The sequence below is a fragment of the Procambarus clarkii genome, chromosome 84 (genome assembly GCF_040958095.1).
Source record: "Procambarus clarkii isolate CNS0578487 chromosome 84, FALCON_Pclarkii_2.0, whole genome shotgun sequence".
NCBI classification, from domain to species: Eukaryota; Metazoa; Arthropoda; class Malacostraca; order Decapoda; family Cambaridae; genus Procambarus; species Procambarus clarkii.
This window is the reverse complement of record NC_091233.1, coordinates 20,859,177-20,885,020: the sequence shown is the minus strand read 5'-3', so window position 1 is coordinate 20,885,020 and position 25,844 is coordinate 20,859,177. Positions and strand designations below refer to the sequence as shown.

Below are 25,844 nucleotides of genomic sequence, written 5' to 3'. Positions count from 1 at the left end.
CTTTTTAATCCCCTTTAATAGTTTAGTAACTCTTCGTAATCTCTTATAATCCCTTGTAACTTCTCTCCCAAGTCTCTCCTGAACTCTCTCTCCTTCTCTTAGCTCGTGCCTCACATTCTCTTTCTTTCTCTTTCTTTCTTCATCTTTCTCGACCATCTTCAGATAAAATAAGATAAAAATACTATTTATACATTACTGGAACACACATCACCACAACTCCAGTTTTCTATGACTTTCCCATTTTCTGTGCGTGCATGGCTAACTCCGCCGAGGACCTCAAGCAGTAATATATTATTCAGACTAAAACTTCTTTCACGTTTAATTAATTATCCGCTAACTGGGTGGGAGATGAGATTTAATCGCCTGACAAACCGATCAGTCATACTCAGAGCTGTGGAAGACACGTTTACCTCGTGTGTGTCATAATTATGTAAATATTATGTATTTCAACACATTCCAAACTCGCCTGAATTCCGTTTTTTTTCTTGTGATTAATAATCGTGTTTATTTCACGTCTGTTGCAATATATGAGTAAGACTCGGCAACATTTTTGTCATGATCTGTTCACTTTCAGGTAGTTTATCTGGCAATTATCTTGAGATAATTGCTTGAGGTTGTAACGTCTTAACTACCTGTAGGGGCCTCGTAGCCTGGTGGATAGCGCGCAGGATTCGTATTTGTGGCGCGGGTTCGATTCCCGCACGAGGCAGAAACAAATGGGCAAAGTTTCTTTCACCCTGAATGCCCCTGTTACCTAGCAGTAAATAGGTACCTGGGAGTTAGTCAGCTGTCACGGCCTGCTTCCTGGGGGTGGAGGCCTGGTCTAGGACCGGGCCGCGGGGACACTAAAGCCCCGAAATCATCTCAAGATAACCTGTGTTACACACATAGTTCGGTGGTGGGGGGTGGGGGGGGGGGAGACTCCCCCCTCGGAAGAAGGGGCCAAGACAGGACGTTTGAGACACACTACCTTCAGCCTCTGGGCCGCGGGTCCACCACTATGCCTGTATCTCTTCTTAATCACCCTATTATAACTTTTAATACCTGGGCCTCTCTTTTATTTTTTTTTTTTTACTTTTTATAATTTATTTTGGGGGATTTGGGATTCTTTTTACATTTTTTTTCCCTGCATGGGGGGATTTATTGTTTTTTATTTTGGTAATTAGAAACCCCATTTTTGAAGAAAATTTGTATAACCATTTTTTGGGTGTTATTTGTTTTTTTCAGGGTTTCTTTTTAAAAACTTACTTTCTTCTTTCTTCTTTCTTCTTCTTCCTTCTTTCTTCTTTCTTCTTCTTTCTTCTTTCTTTTTACGGGGAAGGCGGTCAAGATATAATTATTGATCTTTTGCGCATAATGTGTCAATAGATTATAGCATACACAAGTAGAACTGTGCAATCACAAGAATGACAATAGTGAGAAAATATTGATGCAATACTGTGGGATGATTTAAAAATAAGTATGGTACCTTCTATCATGCTACCAGCATAATATTTGAATATTTATAGATAATGGTGCAAGAATTAAATTTATTACAGCAGGAACTAAAAATTGCTACACTAGAGCCTGCAAATATCACATGAAATATGTGATATAAGAATAATGATATATTTGATATAAGGTATAACAATATATTTGTGATATAAGGTATAACAATATAAGTATTGTTTCCTATATTTACCAGAACCAGCTGATATATTGAACCAATATTCTTTTATCGTGGAACCTGATAAGGAGACTAGAGATAGATCTATTGTCATTTTATTACATTCATAATTCCCACGTTTCTTTATTGGCATTAAATGAATTTAAATAACTGGTATTGATTATAGGTTTTGTTTACATTTGGGAAAGTGCCAAGGAAGGGTTTCAGTATTGGTGTTGGGGCATAACTTGATTTTATAATATCTATGTATCTGAATGCATAGAGAATGCACCTCAGAATGTATCTGATGTCTCACTTTCATGGCTAAATATGAACAGAAAGCAATGAACATAGATTGTGCAGGCGAGGAGTCACAATAACGTGGCTAAAGTATGTTGACCAGACCACACACTAGAAGATGAAGGGACGACGTTGTTTCGGTCCGTCCTGGACCATTCACAATCGACTTGAGAATGGTCCAGGACGGACCGAAACGTCGTCGTCGTCCCTTCACCTTCTAGTGTGTGGTCTGGCCAACATGCTTTAGCCACGTTATTGTGACTCATCGCCTGCATATGCATCTGAATGCATATAGAATGCACCTCAGAATGCATCTGATGTCTCGCTTTCATGGCTAAATATGAACAGAAAGCAATGAACATATTGTTGCAAACACTTATCATGGCACAATGCTACTCTTCAACTTGAGAGTTGCTTGAACACTTGGACTATTACAGATTACTGATGTCTGTCAATATCTCTGCCTGTTCTTAGTACAGGGTTGCGTGTTAATGTGCATATTTTGTAATTTCAAAATTATTATATTAGCATATAACGAAAAGTAACACTTAAATGATGACGTACATATAATTATTGGTTTGTCGGTTCAATGTCAATGTGGTATATTGCTGAAATTAGGTATCGATGAGTAATTATGATCAATACGAGATAGGTTGATGATAATTACACCAGATTGTTTCCAAAATTAATGAGAAGATTATGATCAGATTTTTTTCATTATTTACTTAGAGAATCAAACAAATTTAGACTCGATACTTTGGAAACTTTTATATGCATAACAAGTTTGGAAATTCTTTTAACATAATTTACAGATAGTCAACAAATAAGACAAGTTAATGGAACACATGAATTTTTCACATGAAAATATGCTCTCATAATTTACCAAAATAAGTCATTTAAAAACAATAAATAAAGGGGGGAAAACTTTAAATAAAGAAATCTTTCTTTCAATGATATTCTTAAAGAAATTGCATACGTTTCGAAGGTTTACACAGCGTTGACACACTCCTCGGTATACATACAGTTTACTATTGTTCTGGACTGGGCAGTTACAGCCCCGCTCCTGTGCCAGGTAAGTCCACTTCGGGCTCACCATAGACCGTGCTACTTTGGAACTTTTGTTCCAAGTAGCTGAATTTATAACAACATATCCTGGACTATTTTCAGGACAAAAGTAAACTGGATAGTTGGCCAATGTTATTGTAGTGGCTTTAATAACCCTAGATAGTTCTGTGCAAGTGATCTCTCTCTCTCTCTCTCTCTCTCTCTCTCTGTCTCTCTGTCTCTCTGTCTCTCTGTCTCTCTGTCTCTCTGTCTCTCTGTCTCTCTGTCTCTCTGTCTCTCTGTCTCTCTGTCTCTCTGTCTCTCTGTCTCTCTGTCTGTCTCTCTGTCTCTCTGTCTGTCTCTCTGTCTCTCTGTCTCTCTGTCTCTCTGTCTCTCTGTCTCTCTGTCTCTCTGTCTCTCTGTCTCTCTGTCTCTCTGTCTCTCTGTCTCTCTCTCTCTCTCTGTCTCTGTCTCTCTGTCTCTGTGTCTCTCTCTCTCTGTCTCTATCTCTCTCTCTCTCTCTCTCTCTCTCTCTCTCTCTCTCTCTCTCTCTCTCTCTCTCTCTCTCTCTCTCTCTCTCTCTCTCTCTCTCTCTCTCTGTCTCTATCTCTCAGTATCTCTTTCTTCAAAAAAGGTTCCACATTAGCAACCGTCCAACACTCTGATACTCTGCTTGCCTCTAATGATTTATTGAATTTGGTAAACAAGGACTCTTCACATTCTTTCAGCACCCTGGTAAACACACTCTGGCCCTGGGGGATGGGACTATCTCTGGCTTGAATTAGTCAATTCGTTTAATAACTTCCTGTTAACTACTCAACTAGTCATCCTGTCCTGAGAATGAATGACTTGTCTAGTTGACACACACTTATATTTCCATAAATTTCTTTGCCTAAAAAATGTTTAATTCTGACAATATCATTAAACATTTCGTGTATTGTTTGCATAATTTGTTGGCGTTCCCATTTTGTATATTATGAAACGTTTTTTACTCTACACGGTCCACGTTTAATTTCCTAATGGATATAAGTTAATTATGAAACGGAATGGCTGATTACTTGCGGTTAAATTAATGTATTTTTCCCGCTGTATTAAGGCTGGAAGGATTCTCTCAGTAATTAAGTGAAACCCCATTGTGATTAGTTAATATTGTTTTTGAAATGTTTCAGGCGAGAATTGCCTAAATGTATACACATATAGAATGTATTTGTTGGTTTTGACCTATCAGTTGTTACCTGCTAGTGCCCAAGAGATGAGCTCTAGCTCTTGGATCATGTTTTTTTAGGTTTTCTAAATGGATATTCGGGTTCAGAGCTGGTTGGTTCACTGAGTCGTACTCGGTTCATTTTGACCATTCCACACACTAGAAAGTGAAGGGACGACGACGTTTCGGTTCGTCTTGGACCATTCTCAAGTCGATTGTGGTCCAGGACGGACCGAAACGTCGTCGTCCCTTCACCTTCTAGTGTGTGGTCTGGTCAACATACTTCAGCCACGTTATTGTGACTCATCGCCTGCATACTCAGTTCAGTCTGGCCTTGAATAAGTTATCACTCCTGTTGGCTTCAATAAGGTTATCTCCAATATATTTAATAACTTCTTTACTATCTTCTTGAGGTTATCTTGAGATGATTTCTTAATGTCCCCGCGGCCCGGTCCTCGACCAGACCTCCTTTTTGTTACACACCCCCAGGAAGCAGCCCGTAGCAGCTGTCTAACTCCCAGGTACCTATTTACTGCTAGGTGAACAGGGGGCATCAGGGTGAAAGAAACTCTGCCCATTTGTTTTCGCCCCCACCGGGGATCGAACCCGGAACCTCAGGACTACGAATCTGAAGCACTGTCCACTCAGCTGTCAGGCCCCTATAACTTAATAATTTGACCATTACTTAAGTTAATAATGTCTTCTTAGACACAAGTGTGTGAGTGTTTATCCTATATTATGTATTTGTGTATTTTACACAAAACACACATTAGTGTTTTTGTTAATGTTCATAGATGGTGTGTAATGCTTCAGTGTGTTAGATGTTTTAGCGATCTGTTGTGGGTATTGAGAAATGCCAATTTCCTCTCCACTTCTGGACCCTATTTCCCCATGTTCTTGGGCATAGAGGCGTGATGCTGCTGATGCTGTAAGTGCATCTTTGTCCTCCTATTGTTCACTTACATCAAAATAAGTGGTTCATGAGTTGAGTTTTTGTACCATCTTGACGGGACAGCTATGATGTTACGGTCACCTCTTCTGTACACGTGGATAGACGCTTGCTCGCTATCCTTCTGTCCACAGAAACTAAGGATGGACAAATCCACAAAAGCCGTGACGAGGGTTCGAACCTACATCCGAGAGGATCCCAGACGCTGCCTTAATCGACTGAGCTCTACGACATGGTTAAAATGATTAAGGCAGCGTCTGGGGATGCTCTCGGACGTAAGTTCGAATCCCCGTCACGGCCCTTGTGGATTTGTTCAATTTGATGCATCACGCTATTGTGATCTGTGTGTAGTGTTGTGTCTAAGAATGGAGTTTGGTTTAGGCTTATGGCCTTTCACCCGCGGGAAAGATTATTAAAGTCGTCATTAGATCTTAATGAGCTTATGTGTTGCTTATCTGAATACAGCTGGAGCTTGAGCGTATGGTAGTTAGCGCTGTGTATCGGGGAATAATGGAAGGTTTGTCTAAAAATAGTGTTGAAGTATTTTAAGAGCCAAGACATTGATACTCCGTTTGCTTTGATATCGTAAAGAATACTTAAACCATTACTTGGAAACTATGTATCGGTTTGGGTATGTTAATAAAACATTGTTTGTTGGCTTGCCTCTTTCTGTCTGTCTCTCTCTGTCTGTCTGTCTCTCTCTCTGTCTCTGTCTGTGTCTGTCTGTCTGTCTCTGTCTGTCTGTCTCTCGCTCTCTCGCTCTTTAGATCAACAAGGACTCTAAAGCGTTCTCTTAAAATGAACATTTCAAGTCAAGGATTATAGAGTTTATGGTTGAGTGGATTATTTTAAGTTATTTCCCTTTTGCAGATTGTACAACAACGTGAAATTATTCAGAAAACAACTATTAAACCATGTCTAAGATATATTTGTTTACCAATTTTAGTATTAAAAGCGATGTAAAGTAAGTAAGTTACAATATCGTGGCTGGAAAGATCTGACGCCAATCGTGCACACATCTGACACCCAACCTTTACACATCTGACACCCAACCCTTACACACCTGAAAATAAATGAAGTGCCCACGTTTCGGTTCATCCTGGACCATCATCGGTGAAAGAGTGGCAGATGATATAGATTCAGCTACTGGGAACAAAAATTTCCAAGTAGCACGGGCTATGGTGAGCCCGTAGTGGACTTAACGCATAAATCTCTCGCCTTTACTGAGTTGCAGAGAAAGTAAATTATTATATAAGGTAAGAAAGTGAGGCGGAAGTCGAAAATATTGCAGTATACCACCTTGAGGTGCTTCCAGGGCTAAGCGTCCCCGCGGCCCGGTCGTCGACCAGGCCTACTGGCGTTAACCATAGGAGTTAATAGAAATAAAAATCTGCAGTAGTTCTTAGGACGATGTCTTAAAGTAACCTCTAAGTCCTCTTAGAAATAACGGCGCTTTTCGCTCGTATGCGCGCTATGGCCAAAAATAGACGTATTGAAATGAAATCTGCTCGCGAAAGTGACGTACTGTCCCGTTTTCTGTTTGAGTCGTCCGGCTTACTCGGTTAAGTTAGGAGAGGAAACTTTCAATTAACATTTTTCATGATGTCTTGAAACTTTAGGAGAATTTCTTACCCTCGTAACCTATTAGAGGACCTTTAACTTATTATTTTAGAAAAAATATCCAAAATTTATTTAATTTTTTTTTTCATTTTCAAATTACGGCCATTTTCGGACTTAAGGGTAAACGGCCAAATTCACACGTAATTTGTAATAAGACAGGTATTAATATATCTACATTAATCTACAAAAATAGGTAATGTATATGTAAAGAAAATAAAACAAAACTGTTTCTTAGAATCCATTGTTAAACGGAGAACTTTTGCAAGTAGACTCAATGAAAAGAAACTCCAAGAGTAGATGATTCTATGTAACTCATCGTCTATAAGGGCTTTTATCAGATGAATTTAGATTTAGAAGATACATTCGTAAGTATATATATATGCCAACAATTACAGGTGTGGATGGAGTGCACAGGTGTAGAGTAGTACAATACTCGTATCATACAATCGGAGGAAAGAGAGATTGTCAAAACACACTGAATAAATTAACAAGATTTGAGAATAGAAATCTCAGCATTTTACATCGACATATTCAGGTATTAGCCGAGATTTAAATCACTCAACTCACTGGTTGTTTAACGTGGATCCTATTTCAAGAGGGGGGGGGGGGGATCTGGACCTATTTAAAGGGGGGGGGGATCTGGACCTATTTCAAGGGGGGGGGGATCTGGACCTATTTCAAGGAGGGGCGGGTCCTGGCCCTATTTCAAGGGGGGGGGGGATCTGGACCTATTTCAAGGGGGGGGATCTGGACCTATTTCAAGGGGGGGGGGGGATCTGGACCTATTTCAAGGGGGGCGGATCTGGACCTATTTCAAGGGGGGGGGGATCTGGACCTATTTCAAGGGGGGGGGATCTGGACCTATTTCAAGGGGGGGGTCTGGACCTATTTCAAGGGGGGGGATCTGGACCTATTTCAAGGGGGGGGGGGATCTGGACCTATTTCAAGGGGGGGGGATCTGGACCTATTTCAAGGGGGGGGGGATCTGGACCTATTTCAAGGGGGGGGGATCTGGACCTATTTAAAGGGGGATGTGGACCTATTTCAAAGGGGGGGGATCTGGACCTATTTCAAGGGGGGGATCTGGACCTTTTTCAGGGGGGGGATCTGGACCTATTTCAGGGGGGGGATCTGGACCTATTTCAAAGAAGGGGGATGTGGACCTATTTCAAGGGGGGGGGATCTGGACCTATTTCAAGGGAGGGGGATCTGGACCTATTTCAAGCGGGGGATGTGGACCTATTTCAAGGGGGGGGGGATCTGGACCTATTTCAAGGGGAGGGGGATCTGGACCTATTTCAGGGGGGGGGGATGTGGACCTATTTCAAGGGGGGGGATGTGGACCTATTTCAAGGGGGGGGGATCTGGACCTATTTCAAGGGGGGGGTGTTGAACCTATTTCAATGGGGGGATCTGGACCTATTTCAAGGGGGGGGGATTTGGACCTATTTCAAGGGGGGGGATCTGGCCCTATTTCAAGGGGGGGGGGATCTGGCCCTATTTCAAGGGGGGGGGGATCTGGCCCTATTTCAAGGGGGGATCTGGCGTGCTTGTGTCACAGATAGTGCTTGGGGGGTGGGGGGCAGGTAGATAGGATAGAACATTTTTAACCAAATAATTTCAAATCTGAAAACAGAATAAATTCCCACCCCCAAAAAATATACATTTACTGGTAAATATGAATGTTAGGATATACAGAATGCAAGCAATGCTTGTCCTCAGTTGCAGCTCCACTATATATGAAATGTTGGTAAAGCCGACAGTCAACGCACGAGACATCAAAGCGAATGTGTGATGTGACATCTCTCTCTCTCCAACGACAACGAATTCTCTTCAGCGGGGAACTAACTATGCAATCACACTATAAAGTCCAACCTGCTCTCGCACAAGACAGCACATGTATGACTTATTGCTTATAGTCACTATTTTGCTTATAAATAAGTACATATGTGACATTCCAAGCCATATTTTTTCTCAAGGCACTAACTTTTTCTGTTTTATTAAACAATAGAGATTTCATATAAAATTTGACAATATCCTGAGTTACTTTATAATTTATTTAAATATTTTAGTTTTATTATTTTTATAAAACTAATATCAATAAAGGTATAGGTTCAGTACTAATTGTAATATCTTAACATACTAAGTAGGTTAAGTTGTAGTTTTCTATTGAGCTTTTCAAGGTAAACTCAAATATTCACAATAAATTAGTATGTCACACATGCACTTATGAATAAGTAAGATATTGACTATAAGCAAGTACGAGAAGGGGTTGATGTATGTGAGTGGGAAAATATACAACGTACAATATACAAAGATATTTCTCACTAGGAGCCCAAGCCGAAGGAAAGGAAATTATCAGGGGGAAAGCACCAAGCCATTACGGCTATATAGCACTTTGAAGGGATCAGGATTTGGGATGGGACGGAGGGATGGAATGGTGTCGAACGTTTCAAAATGTTTCCACGAATTAAAATATAATGAAGATTCGCTGCTCTGCCGCCCTTACTTCTTAAGTTGTAACTGCGGCAAGCAATATATTAACTTGAGTTTGTGTATACAGAAAGGAATTGGATAGGGACAATTGAAAGGGGCCGGTCGGCCGTGCGGACAGCACGCTGGACTTGTGATCCTGTGGTCCTGGGTTCGATCCCAGGCGCCGGCGAGAAACAATGGGCAGAGTTTTTCACCCTATGCCCCTGTTACCTAGCAGTAAAATAGGTACCTGGGTGTTAGTCAGCTGTCACGGGCTGCTTCCTAGGGGTGGAGGCCTGGTCGAGGACCGGGCCGCGGGGACACTAAAGCCCCGAAATCATCTCAAGATAACCTCAAGATAACAGGTTAAAAGCAGCCGGAGTGAGTAGGCACATCCTCTAACGCAGAGTGAGTAATGCTGAGTGGAGAGGTTTGTTTATGATTCCAACACTAAACACTTCCAGAGAACTTTATCGCCGCCCAACCACTCGGGCTGGACGGTAGAGCGACGGTTTCGCTTCATGCAGGTCGGTGTTCAATCCCCGACCGTCCACAAGTGGTTGGGCAGCATTCCTTCTCCCCCCGTCCCATCCCAAATCCTTATCCTGACCCCTTCCCAGTGCTATATAGTCGCAATGGCGGTCGGGGATTGAGACATCTCCCGTCACGCAGGGTGCAGTCGCACCTCCACAGATCTCCACTATCAGCTCTTGATACTGGAAATGGCTCAAAAGGGCCACCACTTACGGGCTATTCATGCCCGTGCCACGTTTGGGGTGGCTTAATCTTCATCAATCGGGGATTGAACGCCGACCTGCATGAAGCGAGACCGTCGCTCTACCGTCCACCCCAAGTAGTCTTCCTCGACAAGAGGGAGATAAGATTTAATATGAAGCATTTGTTGTGTACACGTTGTTGTTGTTGTTATAGATTAAGCTACTCGGAACAAGTTCCAAGTAGCACGGGCTATGGTGAGCCCGTAATTGTGTACACAATAGGATTCGCTTCAATAGTTCGAGTCGGCAGCAGACTCCTTAGCCCGGCACCTGCAGGTAACTTGCTAATTAGTGAGTGTAGGACGACGACCCGTGGAACACCGCAACTAAATCTTAACTTTTCCTTGACCATTGTATAATAAAACTATATAATACATTAGGTCCAAGATTGCGTAGGTAAGGCCTTGGGTTGCGTATTTTGGGTTAGGTTAGGATAGGATTGGTTAGGATTGGTTAGGATTGGTTAGGATTGGTTAGGTAAGAATAGGATAGGATTGGATAGGTTAGGTTAGGTTATGATAGGTTATGATAGATTAGGATAGATTAGGTTAGGATAGATTAGGTTAGGATAGGATAGGTGTTAATGTATAGTTTGTTCTATTTTGATTATTCTAATAGTACATATCATAAGCTTTTTCGGTGTTAGGAGGGAATATATTATAAATATGGGGAATATATTATAAAGGCCACCCATGGTTTTATATACGTTCTCTGACACTGATAAATTCGTCAGTGAGAGTTTCCTGATCACCACTTAGTTGACAATGGTCCTACTGACTGGAGGTCAGACCAACGTACACACGACACCCAGAAGACCTGACACCTCCAGACGACACCCAGAAGACCTGACACCTCCAGACGACACCCAGAAGACCTGACACCTCCAGACGACACCCAGAAGACCTGACACCTCCAGACGACACCCAGAAGACCTGACACCTCCAGACGACACCCAGAAGACCTGACACCTCCAGACGACACCCAGAAGACCTGACACCTCCAGACGACACCCAGAAGACCTGACACCTCCAGACGACACCCAGAAGACCTGACACCTCCAGACGACACCCAGAAGACCTGACACCTCCAGACGACACCCAGAAGACCTGACACCTCCAGACGACACCCAGAAGACCTGACACCTCCAGACGACACCCAGAAGACCTGACACCTCCAGACGACACCCAGAAGACCTGACACCTCCAGACGACACCCAGAAGACCTGACACCTCCAGACGACACCCAGAAGACCTGACACCTCCAGACGACACCCTTGAGTGTGCTTCAAAGGTACACCCAAGGGATTGACTGACACGCGTCCAAACAAGAAAGTTCCGGACGGACGCAGGTTCGAATCCTCGTCACGGCCCTTGTGGATTTGTTCCGTGTTGTCGTGTTTATACGTGAGAGAGAACTCGCTTGCTCACTGCAGCAATGCCTTAAGAGCTAAGGGATGCTCTCGGACGTAGGTTCGAATCCTCGTCACGGCCCTTGTGGATTTGTGCCTAAGAGCTAAGCTACGGAAGAGCAATAGATGGTGATTTCTGACTAACTCTCGTATTTTCAGTGGGGCTCAATTGCCAGGTAAGAAATAGCCGAATTGCGGCTAATCATCATTTTCAAATAAGCAAACACTTAGAATCATCAGTAGAGCGCTTTTTGCTGGGCCGGCGTTTGAGCTCCAATGGTCTTAAGTGGTTGGGCACAGTTCCTTCATCCTATTCTCACGTTCTAGTTTCTTATCCTCGTACCCCTTCGAAGTGGTGTATAATCACACTGGCTTGACCCCTTTAACAAGTCACAGCCCCGCTCCTGTGCCAGGGTAGTCCACCAGGGGATCGCCATAGCCCGTGCTACTTGCAACTTTTTGTTCCCAGTAGCTGAATCTTAAACAACAAGCCCCTTTCTCCTGATAATTTCCGTTGCACGTATTAATTAACCTGGCCCAGTAATTAAACTGTTTTATTGTCTCTAATGAACCAATAAACTCTAGAGAAACACGTGGAGAAGCTGAACTCTTCCTCCATTTGGGCTCTTGAGAGTGTGTACTCACCTAATTGTGCTTGCGGGGGTTGAGCTCTGGCTCTTTGGTCCCGCCTCTCAACTGTCAATCAACTGGTGTACAGGTTCCTGAGCCTATCGGGCTCTATCATATCTACACTTGAAACTGTGTATGGAGTCAGCCTCCACCACATCACTGCCTAATGCATTCCATTTACTAACTACTCTGACACGTGTGTGTGTGTGTGTGTGTGTGTGTGTGTGTGTGTGTGTGTGTGTGTGTGTGTGTGTGTGTGTGTGTGTGTGTGTGTGTGTATTCACCTAGTTGTGTTTGCGGGGGTTGAGCTTTGCTCTTTCGGCCCGCCTCTCTACTGTCAATCAACTGTTTACATTTTTTTCCACACCACACCCTAGGAAGCAGCCCGTGACAGCTGACTAACTCCCAGGTACCTATTTACTGCTAGGTAACAAGGGGCATTCAGGGTGAAAGAAACTTTGCCCATTTGTTTCTGCCTGGTGCGGGAATCGAACCCGCGCCACAGAATTACGAGTCCTGTGCGCTATCCACCAGGTCCCTGTGTGTGTGTGTGTGTGTGTGTGTGTGTGTGTGTGTGTGTGTGTGTGTGTGTGTGTGTACAACCACCTTGAGGAGGGCTGGAGGAGGGCTGGTCGAGGACCGGGCCGCTGGGACATTGAGCCCCGAAATCATCGCAAGGTAACCCCGTTATATTACACCTCCACAACTCCTTGAACTGGTTGTTAAAGTGAGAGCCTCGCTTCTTGCAGGGTCGGGGTTGGATTCCCGATGGTCCAAGTGGGTAGTGCGTCCCTTAATTTGGTATTTCATATCCCTTCCAATTGTTCTAGTGTCATCACACACACACACACACACACACACACACACACACACACACACACACACACACACACACACACACACACACACGCACGTACAATCTGGTTACGGCAGGTTCTTAAATTTCCAGTCATAAAACACATTAAGAAGAATATACATAAAATATCGTATGTACCAAAAAACACCTTTATATATATATATATATATATATATATATATATATATATATATATATATATATATATATATATATATATATATATATATATATATATATAAAATAAATACGAAAGTTGTATAAAATAAAATCGCCGAGAAGAGATATTCAATAATAAAAAAAACTAGTTATCAACGTAACTACAGAAAACAGCAAAAAAAGAAGAAAAAAATATATAAATAAAAAAATAAATAAATAAAAAACACTTTACGTTAAATAAAAAAAAAAAAAATAAAAATTTCTAACAGGTTCCAAAGTTAGCGTTAAGTAGCGACTTGAACAAATGTTTTAAATTACATTTCAAATATTATTAATAAAGCAATATTAGAATGCCTGAAAAAATCACACACAATTTTGAGAGCAGTTTACAAACTCCAGCCGGGATATGACATTTCCATGTTGCGTGTCATATCAATCATATCAATCATATCAATCATATCAAGTTCCTACAAGTTGCTCAGGCTTGACCCTCAGCAACACAGGACTTTCTTTGATTGGTGTTTCTTTGCAACATGTATCAAAGACTTGTGGGGTCTGACAGCTGAGTTGGACAACGCTCGGGTTTCGTAGTCCTAAAGTTTCGGGTTCGATCCCCGGTGGAGGCGGAAAGAAATGGGCAGAATTTTTTGCCCTGATGCGTCTGTTTACCTAGCAGTAAATAGGTACCTGGGAGTTAGACAGCTGTCACGGGCTGCTTCCTGGGGATGTGTAACAAAGAGGCCTGGTCGAGGACCGGGCCGCGGGGACGCTAAGCCCCGAAATCATCTCAAGATAACCTTGAGATAACCATAGACTACAGCAACCAAAATCCCAGTCAAAGAGGGACAGGAGCCAGATTCACGAAGCAGTTACGCAAGCACTTACGAACCTGGAGCCAGATTCACGAAGCAGTTACGCAAGCGCTTACGAACGTGTACATCTTTCCTCAGTCTTTGACGGCTTTGGTTACATTTATTAAACAGTTTACAAGCATGAAAACTTGCCAATCAACTGTTATTGTTATAAACAGCCTCCTGGTGCTTCGGAGCTCATTAACTGTTTAATAATTGTAAACAAAGCTGCCACAGATTGAGAAAAGAAGTACACGTTCGTAAGTGCCTGCGTAACTGCTTCGTGAATCTCGCCCCAGGTTCGTAAGTGCTTGCGTAACTGCTTCGTGAATCTCGCCCCAGGTTCGTAAGTGCCTGCGTAACTGCTTCGTGAATCTCGCCCCAGGTTCGTAAGTGCCTGCGTAACTGCTTCGTGAATCTGGCCCCAGGCAACTAAACTTTTCCACCTACTCATTCCCCATCTTCAACCTATTGCCTGAGTTTCAAGTCCTCATCCCTCTTCCCCCCCCCCCTACCAACCACTTGGGCTGGACGGTAGAGCGACGGTCTCGCTTCATGCAGGTCGGCGTTCAATCCCCGATCGTCCACAAGTGGTTGGGCATCATTCCTGCCCACCGTCCCATCCCAAATCCTTATCCTGATCCTTTCCTAGTGCTATATAGTCGTAATGGTTTGGCATTTCTCCTGATAATTCATTTCTTCCCCCCCCCCCCCCCCCCCCCCCCCCCCCCCCCCCCCCCGATCTTTACCAAGCCTTTTGGGCGTGAAAATGAAATGGGAGTTGTTAGGAATTACGAGCTCTGGAAACGAGGCTTTTTTTTCATTAGGAGCATCCCGGTAACATTATAGTCTGGAGGAACAGCTTGTGTTAATTTTTTGTTTTAAGTCTAATGCTTCATAGTCAACAATAATATTTTTGTGTGAAAACTTTTTCGTAATATATATATATTTTTTTTCACTATGCTGTGTGGTGGCTATCTTGACCGTGCTGCTGGGGGGGGGGGGGGAGGGGGGAGCGGCTATCTTGGCCGCGGCGCTGTAGGGGGCGGCTATCTTGGCCGCGGCGCTGTAGGGGGCGGCTATCTTGGCCGCGGCGCTGTAGGGGGCGGCTATCTTGACCGCGGCGCTGTAGGGGGCGGCTATCTTGACCGCGGCGCTGTAGGGGGCGGCTATCTTGACCGCGGCGCTGTAGGGGGCGGCTATCTTGACCGCGGCGCTGTAGGGGGCGGCTATCTTGACCGCGGCGCTGTAGGGGGCGGCTATCTTGACCGCGGCGCTGTAGGGGGCGGCTATCTTGACCGCGGCGCTGTAGGGGGCGGCTATCTTGACCGCGGCGCTGTAGGGGGCGGCTATCTTGACCGCGGCGCTGTAGGGGGCGGCTATCTTGGCCGCGGCGCTGTAGGGGGCGGCTATCTTGGCCGCGGCGCTGTAGGGGGCGGCTATCTTGGCCGCGGCGCTGTAGGGGGCGGCTATCTTGACCGCGGCGCTGTAGGGGGCGGCTATCTTGACCGCCCTGCTGCTGCGGGAGTGGCTATCTTGCGTACGGGAAACATTTGTGCCCTAAAAAATCATCAATTTGATTTGGCGTTGGACTTAAGGCTCATCAGGCTCTTATGAGTTATTAAGGCCCGTCTACCTCTGGAAGGTTAAGGCCAACCAGCGAATACAATTTTGCCCAAGACAAAGTCCAGCAGCGGCTACAGTAAACTCCAAGAGGCTCTACAATGAGAAGTTTACATCACGATGCGGGTGTTGGAACCGACCTGTGAGATTTATATTTAATTTATATGAATTTATATTTACGTTAATTTATATCTTTCGATAGCAATTTGTATGATAAGCGTTATATTTACGTTAATTTATATCTTTCGATAGCAATTTGTATGATGTTAAGTGGACTGTATTTCTGCAATAATCTCACAAATTGATCCTTACACATTAGGGGAGGGGGTTTATATTAAATTTATATATATGCAGCCAATCAAACTACAGTATTAAACTACATATATTGGTATACATTGAGGAGGTTCCTTATCTTATTGTACAGCAGGCTTAGTTCACCATGTATAACCAGGATGTAGACACCAAATTATCCTCGTTTGAGGCTAGCTTCCTTATACCCCAAGTGAGGCTAGCTTCCTTATACCCCAAGTGAGGCTAGCTTCCTTATACCCCAAGTGAGGCTAGCTTCCTTATACCCCAAGTAACTGTTGTTCCAAGTCTTGCTTCCTCTAATTGTTTGTCAAAGGGTGCTAGCTGTAAAGCCAGAATCCTAATATATGACAGCTATATCAGAGAAAACACTGTATAATAGATAAGGACCAAGAAATCATTACCTTTATTGAGTCGATTATTTGTGTTCTAACCGGTTCGCCCTATATCTACTAACATTAACTGGCCAGAAATGATTAGATAAACGGGTTTCGGAAAGATACTGCATTTGTGTTTGTTGACAGCGTGTTGATGATGGAAGAACACTACTCTGATCTCCATAACACCTCGTCCAAGAGAAATTAAAGGAGCTGAATTTGCTCCACGACTCTGGGACCAGATTCACGAAAGTACTTAAGCAAGCACTTACGAACCTGTACATATTTTCTCAATCTTTGGCGGCTTTGTTTACAATTATTAAACAGTTAATGAGCTCCGAAGCACCAGGAGGCTGTTTATAACAATAACAGTTGATTGGCAAGTTTTCATGCTTGTAAACTGTTTAATAAATGTAACCAAAGCCGTCAAAGATTGAGGAAAGATGTACACGTTCGTAAGTGCTTGCGTAACTGCTTCGTGAATCTGGCCCCTGGGCTCAAAGAGACTTGAACCGGGTACCCCAGCGTGAGAGGTCGTAACAGGGTTCGAGACCCGTACAGGTCAGGCGAAAGAGAAGGGAATGATCAGGGATATCGCAAAGCCATTACGACTAGCACTGGGAAGGGGTCAGGATAAGGATTTGGGATGGGACGGGGGGGGGGGGGGAAAGGAATGGTGGCCTAACCTCTTATGGACGGTCGGGGATTGAACGCCGACCTGCATGAAGCGAAACTCTCGCTCTACCGTCCAGCTCAAGTGGTTGGGCAGTGTTTACAATCTTCAGTCAGTTTCACCGGTGATGCTGTATAATGGACTAAGAGAATTACATTTTTTAAGTGAATTACATCTTTAATTATTTTAATATTTAACATCTACATTGACGGTCGTACCCGCCAAACACACACCGAAACTACGACGTTGGTACAACGTTCGAACAAGTTTTAACACCTCCTAACCAGTTATAACAACCAATATAGCAAGTTGTAACAACGTTCTAATACGTCATAAACACGTTAAGCCAAGATGTAACAACTTTATTACAAGTTGTAACAAGCGGAAAATAGACAGTTTCGGTTTGTGTTTCCAAGGTATCTACTTGTTTTTCGCAATGACTGATGCTACCCTACTTTATGTAAGTGGAAGACGTGATATTGGAGGTAATTAAGGAAGTAATTAAGACAGGTGTAACAATTCATTCAGTTGTTCAAAAAGGCAATGAAACGGTCATTTAATCACTGGTCAGGGAACTGAGAGGTAAAAGGCTATACTTCTGGTGCTTGACTTCACTTAATCGAGTTCCTCTTTCTTCAACACACTTTCAAAAGGCACCAGATTCCGTCTTGGACTTTTCTGGGAGTTAGGAGGCAGCAAGTTCAGGCTGTTGATTGGTTCCCAGGTCTCGTTTTTGAAGACGGCTGTTGGCTAGAGCCCAGATTCACGAAGCAGTTACGCAAGCACTTACGAACCTGGGGCCAGAGTCACGAAGCAGTTACGTAAGCACTTACGAACCTGGGGGCCAAATTCACGAAGCAGTTATGCAAGCACTTACGAACCTGGGACCAGATTCACGAAGCTGTTACGCAAGCACTTACAAACCTGGGGCCAGATTCACGAAGCAGTTACGCAAGCACTTACGAACCTGGGCCCAGAGTCACGAAGCAGTTACGCAAGCACTTTACGAACGTGTACATCTTTCATCAATCTTTGACGGCTTTGGTTACATTTATTAAACAGTTTACAAGCATGAAAACTTGCCAATCAACTGTTATTGTTATAAACAGCCTCCTGGTGCTTCGGAGCTCATTAACTGTTTAATAATTGTAACCAAAGCCGCCAAAGATTGAGAAGATGGACAGGTTCGTAAGTGCTTGCGTAACTGCTTCCTGAATCTGGCCCTAGGTTCATAAGTCACACATTATTGGTCTATTTAAAATCTTAAGAATAATCATGTTAATTGGTGGCAAATTTTTATTTTCCTGTTTTTTGTTTTGAATCTTGCAAGCCAGAGCTATACTTTGTGCAGTTGTCTTTAATAACGGGGTTGAGCGTCACTGGGGGGGTGTGTTGCGTCACTGGGGGGTGTGTTGCGTCACTGGGGGGGATGTTGCGTCACTGGGGGGGGTGTTGCGTCACTGGGGGGTGTTGCGTCACTGGGGGGTGTGTTGCGTCACTGGGGGGGATGTTGCGTCACTGGGGGGGGGGGATGTTGCGTCACTGGGGGGGGGGTGTTGCGTCACTGGGGGAGTGTTGCGTCACTGGGGGGGTGTTGCGTCACTGGGGGGTGTGTTGCGTCACTGGGGGGGATGTTGCGTCACTGGGGGGGGTGTTGCGTCACTGGGGGTGTTGCGTCACTGGGGGGGTGTTGCGTCACTGGGGGGGTGTTGCGTCACTGGGGGGGTGTTGCGTCACTGGGGGGTGGTGTTGCGTCACTGAGTTTTGCGTCACTGGGCGTGCCTGGTTTAATAGTCTAAAAACCATTCATGTTTGTATATTCTTAATTAATCTTAATTCCCACCTCGGTCAACATCCAATCTACAGCTTCTCTGTACTGTTCTTTCCATTTGTCATTCCTACCTTGAGGTGCTTCCGGGGCTCAGTGTCCCCGCGGCCCGGTCGTCGACCAGGCCTCCTGGTTGCTGGACTGATCAACCAGGCTGTTAGACGCGGCTGCTCGCGTCTCGGGTCATCTACAATACGTTTCTATGTGGTCTAACACTGTATAAGTCCCCTTAACCCCTTTTCTCTGGTTAGTGTCCAACTATTAACACACACTTGTAGCATTTCTGGATGCTTTTATGGGTAAATAATTTATCTTGAATGATAGCTTGTTCTTAAGTTATTTTTCACATGTTCTTCAGCTTCTTATAGCCAGTCTGTCAGTGGCTTTTAAGACCTATGTTGGAATACCTCTTGGAAAAGAAAAGTTTGTCCCCCCTTGCAATGAACAAATCTACAAGGGCCGTGACGAGGGTTCGAATCTACGTCAGAGAGGATCCCACACGCTGCCTTAATTGACTGAGTTTTGCCCCTTGCCTCAAATGATTCTTTATTCACACTACAAATGTATCCAAATGATTGTTGTTAAATATTTTGTGTGTGTACTTTCTGATTCAATTTCTACACCCATATCTCTCTCTCCCTCTTTCTCTCTCCCTTTCCCTTGCAGTGATCCACTCTCCCCTCCCATTAGTGATTGGCTGTGTTGCTCTGCCCTTCCGTTGGTGTTCACTCAATCAGAAACTGCAAAATTGTCCTCGAGAGTGCATATGAGAGTGCATGTTTGAGTGTGTTCACCTATTTCTTATAAATTGTTTTGCAGCACCAAGCTCTTGTACTCCAACTCTCCAGTCGTCGGCCATTTAATACAATGGTTCACATCTTAAACCCTGGAAACACAAACCGAAACTGTCTCTATTTTCCGCTTGTTACAACGTGTAATAAAGTTGTTACATCTTGGCTTAACGTGTTTATGACGTATTAGAACGTTGTTACAACTTGCTAGATTGGTTGTTATAACTCTTTAGGAAGTGTTAAAACTTGTTCGAACGTTGTAGCAACGTCGTAGTTTCGGTGTGTTTGGCGGGAATCCTTTGAAAATGTAAACTTTTTAAGAGTGCTGTCTCTCCTCTTTTAAATGGTTTTTTTTAAATGGTGTCTAAATGGTTTTGTATGTATGCTTTTAAAGTGCTGTATTTCCTTGTTTTGTTCATTTCATATACGTTCCGCTAAATCTCATTGTTTGAGTGAAAAAGACACATTATACGCGATTCACAACTGATGGCATTCGAACATTGATAAGTGACTCGCTGTTCGAATTGCCTCTCTGCAAATGCTTCAATCCCGAACTACAAAAATGCCAATAAAACCTAAACACCTAATATACGTCTAACTTTAAAACAATTAATAATTATGAGAATCCTCAATTTAAACTTTGTATTCAAATTCGGTAATGTGTCTTTGGGGTCGGCCGCTGCTTGGAGTAGCAGAGTTGGAGACTCCGTTGCTAAGTTTCACATTACTTATTACATCACCATTATTGACGCGTTGTTGAACTAATAGTATTGACCAAACCGGGTCACCATCAGCGTATTTGCCAGTATCATTATCTTCACAGGCAGGGCCATATTCACGAAGCAGTTACGCAAGCACTTACGAATATGTGCATCTTTCCTCAATCTTTGGCGGCTTTGGTTACATTTATTAAACGGTTTACAAGCATGAAAACCTGCCAATCAACTTCGGAGCTCATTAACTGTTTAATAATTGTAAACAAAGCCGCCAAAGAGTGAGAAAAGGTGTACAGGTTCGTAAGTGCTTGCGTAACCTCTTCGTGAATCTGACCCCCAGGGCCTTATTCATACGAGGTAGCCCACTGCTCGTTCACCTCATCCGGATCAAGGCCATTTTGTGCCATTAACACAGCCAGGCTGAGACTCATACGTCAGGCTGCGAGCAGCCGCGTCCAACAGCCTGGTTGATCAGTCCGGCAACCAGGCCGGACTGATCAACCTATTTACTAGCAGTAACCTATACACAGGTACAGGTTTACAGGTACCTATTTACTAGCAGTAAATAGGTACTTGTTAGTTAGACAGCTGCTACGGGCTGCTTCCTGGGGGTGTGTAACAAAAAGGAGGCCTGGTCGAGGACCGGGCCGCGGGGTCGCTAAGCCCCGGAAGCACCTCAAGGTAACCTCAAGGTAGGCTCGCTCTCTCAAGCAGGGGATGACATTCTCAGATCGTCCTTGCTCAAAGTTGAATACCTCGCTTCCTTAAGTTACGTAAGACTTAAGATTGCGAGCCGAGGTCGACGGGGCGCCGCTCTCAATGTCCTTAATCATGAGTCTCAATGACCTTAGACCATTCGCCGAGCAGTCATATGCAAGAGTGCCTTTGACACCACAGGTCGCCTCTAATTGGCTCAAATGACACAGGGTGGAGTGGTGATGTTAGGGACGTCAAAGATCTCTTAAGTGCCATGTTAATTTGCCCAGAACAAATGTATAGACATGTATGTGAAGCCTAATCTCCATATCATTAATTAACAAAACTCGTACATAAATTAGTTTTAACAAAATGATGAAAACAAAAAGGGGTAGTTGAAGATGCATACTTGTAGTAGTTGCTTGCTTGCTTGTAGTAAGACTTACGACAGCCGGTTGTCCAGCAGAGAGAGAGCCCCGTTACTTAATGCCCGGCAACTTTAATGAGCCTGTCGGTCGCCCAGACGGGATGACGGTGAACCCCTGGAAGAATGGTAGACATTTGGTGTGGGACTACACTTGCGTTTCAACTTTAGTCAACACCTATGTTAACTTCAGTGCTACACAAGCAGGAGGTGCTGCCAATCACCGGGAAGCAGCTAAGTCGCGTAAATACAGAGACCTTGATCACCACTACAATTTTGTCCCCATTGCCTCAGAGACACTTGGTGCCTGGGGTAAAAGTGCTGCTGGTGTATTGAAGGAGTTGGGGTCCAAGCTAATTGAAACTAAGAGACCCTAGAGGTGCCAGTTTCCTCTCTCAGCGCCTTAGTGTGGCGATCCAGAGAGGACATGCTCACTACATCCATGGTTCCTGCCCGCCATCTGAGGAGCTGGAGGAGCTCTACAACCTGTGACAAGCAGCCTTGTACCTTGCATGTAACAAATGTTGTAACCCTTTTTGTGTAATGAAATTTTAAGTGATATATATAATATATAATATATTAATAATATAATAAATACACAAAAAGAATAGGGGTGGTAGGAAAAGAAAATATCAAAGGGTTCAGTGAGGATCCACAAGGTCTTTTGAGTACTCCTTATTTTCTTCTCCGAGGCTATGGGTCCCTACACTTGCACAAGTGGTGGTACCCCTTTTAGATAATATATAATATATATATATATATATATATATATATATATATATATATATATATATATATATATATATATATTATAAAATGAGAGATTGAGAGGTAGGGAGTATTTTATAGTGGTGGATATTGGCAAACAAACACGAAATATGCCACAAACTTTCATGTTTTTCATCCAGAAACAAATTAGAGAGCGAGGCCGGATGGGTCCCGTCCTCACAGTTAAATGTGTGTGGTTTCAAAGGATAGCTGTCTGTCGGTAGCTTGAAATGTGCGGATATGAGAGGATAGTAAAGGTCCAGTATTTTGGAAAAATAATCCTCTCCTTATATTGGTAAATGTTTATTCTATAAATTTTTAAGTTTAGTCGTATGATACACAAGGAATTCACATTATTTTGATGCGTCAGTGAAAAAAATGGATGCGAGTTTTGCGGACTCGAACATGCTGCCTGGGTACTCCCAAGCAAAGACTAAAACCAATCCGTCCTCAGTCTGTGTTCATTCCATCCAGCGGTCGACCCCACAGATGCATTCATGAATTTTAACATGCTGTTCATTCAAAATAGGAATTTTCTCAAATGTAAATTAATATATATTAGCAAATTGTGCATATTTAGGCATAGGTTAGGTTCTGTTGGCGATTATTTGTATTTGTAGTACGTGGGTGAAGCATTTACAGCGTTGTGGTTCGAACACAAGTAGTCAGTGAAGCACTTGTTCCGGAAGTGTTCGAATGTCGTAAGTTGCGAGTCGTGTGTAAACCGTTTTTCATTCCATAAACAGGTGGGTTTGGCGGGTGGATGGAATGGACTTTTAGCCTTTGTTTGAGAACGGGAATGCCTTAACCCACTGAACTACGATACACCATAGCTAATGTATACTAGGATTCAAGTGAATCAACGAACTATATATACTAGATTAACTAAGTGAATACAATATCACCACATTTTTAGCTGTTACTTTTTGCAACGTTTTAATAACGTAATAATAACGTTTTTGCAATAATGTAAACAAATGTTATAAAACGTTGTGATTAAGTTAAGCAGTCTCCGTGGTGTAGTGGTAAGACACTCGCCTGGCGTTCCGCGAGCGCTATGTCATGGGTTCGTATCCTGGCCGGGGAGGATTTACTGGGCGCAATTCCTTAACTGTAGCCTCTGTTTAACGCAACAGTAAAATGTGTACTTGGATGAAAAAACGATTCTTCGCGGCAGGGGATCGTATTCCAGGGACCATAGGATTAAGGACTTGCCCGAAACGCTACGCGTACTAGTGGCTCTACAACCATGTAACAACTCTTGTATATATCTCAAAAAAAAAAAAAAAAAAAAAAAAAAAGTTCCACGTGTGATTACATTGAGAGAACACCTTAGTATCCTGAGTTAAATGAACTGAATAGGAAATGTTGTTGAAATGTATTGAGCTACAGTCAACAGTGTCGCTGTTAGCTCAGACCTTATGGGTAATTCTATCCTCCAATTTGACACTGAAGTCCACTGAGTAAAGCTCGGTTTCCCCGCAAATCAATGTGAAATATTATTTAGGAGCAGATTCAGCTTTAGTTTAAATGAGTATTTAATTATAAATTTATATATAAAATTTGATTGTGTTTTTTGACAAACTAGGGTGTTTAAATGGTTATCTTGAGGTTATCTTGAGATGATTTCGGGGCTTTAGTGTCCCCGCGGCCCGGTCCTCGACCAGGCCTCCACCCCCAGGAAGCAGCCCGTGACAGCTGACTAACACCCAGGTACATATTTTTACTGCTAGGTAACGGGCATAGGGTGAAAGAAACTCTGCCCAATGTTTCTCGCCGGCGCCTGGGATCGAACCCAGGACCACAGGATCACAAGTCCAGCGTGCTGTCCGCTCGGCCGACCGGCTTCCTAATAATATTTTATGTATTAAATACCAGACCCACAGCTGAAGGGGAGGAGGGGAAGGGTTAATGGCTTGTAGTGCAGTTATTGACTCGTATTCTTGTAATGTTTATATTTTAAATTAACATGGAGGCTGATACACCTCTTCCTACGAGATGCTGTAAATTCTCTTGCAAGAAACGAGAATGTCTCTTGATCACAACTTCATTTGCTCTGCCCTTCTTTAGCCTTAACGCCATAAGCAAACTTCTCATGACCTTGAAGAAAATAACTTCAGGTAAAGGAATTAGATTGCTGCTACAACCTTCAATCTTCAGTAATTTTGTGACTGAAATGTGTAACATTTGCATTGATTTGGAAACGCTGGAAATAGAGAAACACAAATGCAAAATTACTTATTACGAGAAAAGTCTCAGTTGGTATGCCTGTGTAGCACTCGGAAGGGATGGAAATGAAGATGGATTTAGGACCGGGTTATGAGGATATGGAAGTTGTAATGGAACCCTGGCTCTTCGACCATTGGGGGATCGAACTCTGAACAGCAAGAGGTCGTGGCTGCTCTCTGGTCAGAGTGGATAGTGACACAAAGGGTAGTGAATGTAAGTTTCTCACTCTTTCTCTCTTGCTCGCGCGCACTCTTGCTTAATCTCTCTTGCTCAATCTCTCTCCCTCTTTCTCTCTCTCTCTCCATCTTTCTCTTTCTTCACGGGGTAAGGCGGCCTTGATCGCCGCTCCGGGGCTTGTCTCCACGTCTTTGTGATTACTTCCTTGAATTCTCTTGAAAGGAAGCTCCGCCTCCCACGTAATCAACATTCAAGATTTATATATTCAGGCCATAGAAGGTCAGACCATTTACGGCTTTCATAAGGTAAGATCACAAAAATACCGCAAAGGAACTGGGTCTATGTTCTTTAAACTTGCTCTCCTCTCTCAAGGTAATTTAACCTTTAATGGCAACTTGGCTGAATGCAAATTGTAATTGCATTACATAATGATTTTTTGCAGTATTTCACTGCAAAGGAGTGTTTATCAGGCTGGAATTCAACACTGAAATGGTAATTTCGCTAGATCTTGCTTCATGCAGGTCGGCGTTCAATCCCCAACCGTCCACAAGTGGTTGGGTACCATTCCTTTCCCCCCGTCCCATCCCAAAGCCTTATCCTGACCCCTTCCCAGTGCTATATAGTCGTAATGGCTTGGCGCTTTCCCAGACGGGAGACATCTCCCGTCACGCAGGGTGCAGTCGCACCTCCACACATCTCCAGTATCATCTATTGATACTGGTAATGGCTCCCAAAGGGCCACCACTTACGGGCTATTCATGCCCGTGCCACCTCTTGGGTTATTTATAGCTTTGGGTGACTTAATCTAATCAATCATCGGTGTTTTTCCCCTGTTAAGTCCCTCTGTTAGTTTGACTTGAATTTGATTTGAATTAGAATTTGATATTTACAAATCTATTAGTTAGTAAGCTTGACTGTTCTTCTGTGGTTCTAGAAGTGTGTTGATCTTTGTCGCGGAATGTTCTGGTCTGTAAGTTTAATGAAATGTTTATTCAGCTAAAAGTACATACATAGAGGATTAGTTACATAATGTTGGATTTGTAGATAGATCTAGTACATACAATACCTAAAGCCACTAGTACACATAGCGTTTCGGGGCAAAATGAATGATTTGAGTCTGTTGATTTGTGAGGCAGTTAGGTCTATGAAACTGATGGTTGGTGCGAGTATCATTATTCAGACTCTCGACCCACGATGGGTAAAACCTAAACTATTATTATAGAAAAGTGCGAAGATGCTGATAAGATTTTGCCTCTAGTGAGGTGTAAATTAGGCAGCTTAGGGCTACGATAATGACACTTTTAGTGGCATTGTCG

At 43.3% G+C, this 25,844-nt stretch overlaps 1 protein-coding gene across 1 annotated transcript in view; it reads right to left on the bottom strand.

The window, feature by feature from the left end:
- LOC138358605 (pneumococcal serine-rich repeat protein-like) overlaps positions 1 to 21,067 on the bottom strand; it is a 35,833-nt gene extending 14,766 nt beyond the window's left edge. Inside the window, exons 1-4 of the mRNA XM_069316674.1 lie at positions 21,008 to 21,067; positions 14,938 to 15,477; positions 1,249 to 1,344; positions 2 to 156 (exon numbers count right to left, since the gene is read on the bottom strand). Coding sequence (XP_069172775.1) covers positions 2 to 156; positions 1,249 to 1,344; positions 14,938 to 15,477; positions 21,008 to 21,067 — 851 coding nt within the window. The remainder of the gene's footprint in view (position 1; positions 157 to 1,248; positions 1,345 to 14,937; positions 15,478 to 21,007) is intronic.
- Between the last annotated feature and the right edge of the window lie 4,777 nt (positions 21,068 to 25,844).